This window comes from Kryptolebias marmoratus, linkage group LG10, assembly GCF_001649575.2.
Source record: "Kryptolebias marmoratus isolate JLee-2015 linkage group LG10, ASM164957v2, whole genome shotgun sequence".
Classification (NCBI taxonomy): domain Eukaryota; kingdom Metazoa; phylum Chordata; class Actinopteri; order Cyprinodontiformes; family Rivulidae; genus Kryptolebias; species Kryptolebias marmoratus.
In genome coordinates, this window is record NC_051439.1 from 13,709,143 (window position 1) to 13,713,247 (window position 4,105).

The 4,105-nt window shown below is 38.7% G+C and overlaps 1 protein-coding gene across 1 annotated transcript in view; it reads right to left on the minus strand.

The window, feature by feature from the left end:
- Positions 1–1,772, minus strand: part of zdhhc22 (zinc finger DHHC-type palmitoyltransferase 22) — a 3,384-nt gene extending 1,612 nt beyond the window's left edge. Inside the window, exons 1-2 of the mRNA XM_017418043.3 lie at positions 1,668–1,772; positions 227–784 (exon numbers count right to left, since the gene is read on the minus strand). Coding sequence (XP_017273532.1) covers positions 227–782 — 556 coding nt within the window. The 5' untranslated portion in view covers positions 783–784; positions 1,668–1,772. The remainder of the gene's footprint in view (positions 1–226; positions 785–1,667) is intronic.
- Positions 1,773–4,105: the final 2,333 nt, after the last annotated feature.

The following is a 4,105-nucleotide window of genomic DNA, read 5'->3' on the forward strand; positions in this document are numbered from 1 at the left end:
ATCTTATCCTTAATACTACTATGTGTGCGCGCGCAAGCGTGTGTGAGTGAGTGAGTGAGAGACAGAGAGAGAGAGAGAGAGAGAGAGTGTGTGTGTGAAGAACGCTGATGAGATATGAAATAACCAGTAGCCAATTGAATAAGCTACCCTTTTGGATTTATATATTTGTAAATCTGACTCTGTGCCTCACCAACCATGAACCTCACCGCACGTCACTGAAACTCACCCATGAAGAAGTAACAGGTGGAGAGAGGGAGGAGGGTCAGGAAGGTCAGCGGGTTCTCGAAGGAGATGGAGTACTCCACTGTCAGGAAGGCGACACCCAGAATGAGAGAGTACAGGCACGTGCATGACGTGTAGACGCAGAACATGATGAAGTAGCGCATGTTCTTGTTGCCGATGCAGTTCCCCGTGAAGAAGCAGTGGTGATCCCTCTTGAGAATGACTTTCCTGCATAGCTTGCAGAAGTGGCGGCCGTTCAGGAGGTAGTGCGCGTCCACCTTGTCCGAGCAGTGGGGCGAGCACACGGGAACCGCGGGCTCGTTGGCGCTTTCAGCGGGGTATTTGATAGTCATTACGTAGTTCCCCAGCGCGTTGAACATCAGGAAAAGGAAAGCGGCCATGTGAAGAGTCGTAGAACTCCTCAAGGACGTGTCTGGGTTGGGGAAGATGGTTGGGATGAAGAGGCAGAAGTACAGGATGAAGGTGGCTGCTGTGGCCATGAAGAAGTAGGCAGGAGCTACGGTGTTGAGGAGCCTCAGCTTTAACATTCGGGTGAACATTTCTGTGTGAGAGGGAAGCAAGCAACTCAGTCAGAGCATATAAAAATATACACAAGACACAAGATGAGGGTATGATGCTTTGGTGGAAAATTTAAAATGAAAAAAGCATCTTTCCTCTTATGTTTTCCATATGTTTTTAGGATGGCCACCATAGCTAATCCACAGTAACCAACACAAAAATGCAAATAATGCAATCATTTTTACAGATTTTGAGCTAATTTTTAATGTGGTAGTAGCTGAGAGTGATTTTTAACACATGCTCTGAGGGAGAGATCTTGCAACATCTTTCTCAACATGAGATGAGTGTAAAACTCTGACAGCTTGTGATATGTATTTCTTCAAGGAATGCTAGACCTTTCATTATTATTATTATTATTAGTAGTAGTAGTAGTAGTAGTAGTAGTAGTAGTAGTAGTAGTATTTATCACTACAGGGGAAAGCAGAATTTGTTATTCAAGTATACAGATTGAGTTTTGGTAATTATTAAAACATCTTGGGGGGTAAAAAAAGGAAAGAAAACGGAGACAAATCTGCTAATGAGAAGAACTCCTTTCTGAGCAAATTAGGGTCAAAGGACCCTCAGGGGCCTTTAAGGATTCCAAGAATATCTCATCCTTGTTTCAGAGCTCTAACCTTAAGCAAACGAGGAACTCGTGGACCATTAAAAGCCTCGGATGAATCTAAAACTTTACATCTCTACTCATATCTCTCGACATTCACAAACACTGGGAATCCCCCCCGTTTAGGACCAATTAATGCCGCGTGCAACAAACATTCACGCCTCCTTCGTGTTTTCTGCTCTCCTAAAGACTAAAACCGCGTCGGTGATGCTGTCAGCCGGTTTGATCCCCTGTCCTTTATCTCCATGGCGACACATCTGCCTACCTGCAGATGTGAGGAGCGGATGAGCTGTCCTTTCAGCACCACGGAGCCCTGCAGCTGCTTTACAGCTCCACACAAGATGATGTCTTCATGGAGCCAAGAACCACCAAACCCCCCCTCCCCGGCTGGTCACTCGTTTATCCAGCGCCCCCTGCTGGTCCGGATGCGTCCAGTTTGTTATCCAACATCCACAAAGACTGATTTACTCAATGACTTATATACTAGTATATAAATCATTGGATTTACTACAGAGACATAGCAGGAAGAAGGACCGAAAATGCATCTATGGGTGGATTTTTTTTTTTATAACTAGATAAATAAATATACGTGGTTTGCTGTCTTAGGTTAAATGTACTTATTGCAAAGCACAAAATCAAACAGTACTGTAGTAGAAACAACCTTTGGAAGTGTTGTAGCAGATCAAAAAACATATTTTATTAGGGTAATCAGATAGTGTTTTAATATATATATATATATATATATATATATATATATATATATATATATATAGCTTATGAAGTGAAAAGCTTTATTTGCAAAACAAGAACTTTCTAAATCTCTCCATACTGGGTTCACTTTCTTCCACCTGTGCAGTATTCCTAAAATTGGAAACATCTTGTTTGAAAGTGATGTAGAAAACTGGTCCATGCTTTTATAAAATCCATGCTGGACTATTGTAACTCTTTATTATCTGAATGTCTAAAAACAACTCTCTACAAATCCAAAATGCTGCTGAGTTCTGATGAGAGCCAGGAGAGACCAGATCTCTCCAGTTTTAGCTCATGTCTGTGTTTTAGCTTCTCTCCATTGGCTCCCTGAAAAATTCAGGATAGAGTTTAACATCCAAAGCTTTTCAACAACAGAGCTCCATCTTTTATGAAATATCTTATTGCTCCATATTTTCCTAACAGAGCTCTTCGCTCTCAGACTGCAGGTTTACTCATGGTTCCTAGAGTTTATATTTGTAGAACAGGAGGTTTCAGATACTGAGCTCCTCCCTTTTGCATTTAAATAACTACATTTTTAAACTCAGAAGTATATTAAAAAATGATGAATACTTCCTGAATTGTAATAATCAAAAATATAATATAATAAGAAGACACTTAAGGAAATGTCTGTCAATAATATATTTGTACATAAATGAAGTCACACTTGAGCTTATTTGGTTTTATTACATTTGTAAAGTTTAGGAGAATGTGTTTTTCTGTTCTGATGATGTGCAGGTTTTGATAAAACTGCAGGATAGATCATTCCAGCAGGTGGCAACCCAGCCTCAGTTATTTATCCTCTTATCATTAAAGCTGCAGCTCGGTGGTGTGCAGATGGATTACAGCATCACTAAAAAAAAGAAAGAAAGAAAAGAACAGATGAAATCAGCTTGGATATAAGACTACTCTCTATTGTTTTTGTTCTATTAGGGAAAAAATCATGAGGAATGATTCCATAAACACAAGTGCAGAGAGAAATTCAGGCTTTGAATAAATACTGTAAATCCATAATGACCCACAATGGCCTCTGATTACTGATCAGGAAACTAAAACTGATCTATAAGAACTTAAACATTCCCACAAAACTGGATTCACCAAAACAATCAATGACTGGTACTTTTACACAACTAGAGTTTATTTCAGTCAGTATTTGTAATATGAGTTAGTTTTAATCAGTCACACTGTGTTCAAAGACATTTTGTTCTCCTTTAGTAAAAAGTGACATAAAAAGTGACACATTATGGCTATTTTATTTACTGCATAGTCACATAAATAGGTGCCACAGCAAGGCCATAATCCATATGGATAGAATAAGGAGAAACATTTTTAAAATGTATTTAAGATGCTCTTTAAACTGTCAGAATATAGTGCCAATAATAATGGAAGCTAACTGAAATCGGGGAAATTATCCTGTTTAGATATTTTCTCTCTCTCTTTTAGGGCTTTATTATTAATAAAATAAAAATGTTTTTCTAATCCTGACACGTCTTTGTTCTACAGTGTGGCTTTTTTCCTGAAGCCGAATCATTGAGTTTCCTTGTATTTTTTTTAATAATCTTGTAGAAAGCATTTTTTTTCCTTCTCATTGTATTTGCGTGCATGGGCAGACTGGAAATATGTAAAGTTTTAATATATGTGTGAGAATACCATACCTTTTTAAAATTAGCCGTTATTGATATTTCTGGTGTGCTTTATGTGAAATGTACCCTTTTAATTAAAACAACAACAAAAAAAAGACATGTTAATGTAGATTTTTTTATCAGTGTTTCCTGATTGTTAAAAATACACACCTGGTTAATTTCCCGCACTGATGAGATTTAGAGTTTTCCTACAAACCCAAAGTGTTGGAGTTTGTTGACGCTCCCTTCGCTGACTTGACGGGAGGGGAAATTGTCAGACGGTCCCTGACCGGGTGGGAGTTTCTCCTGAAAAAAAAAAAAATCAGTCAGCATC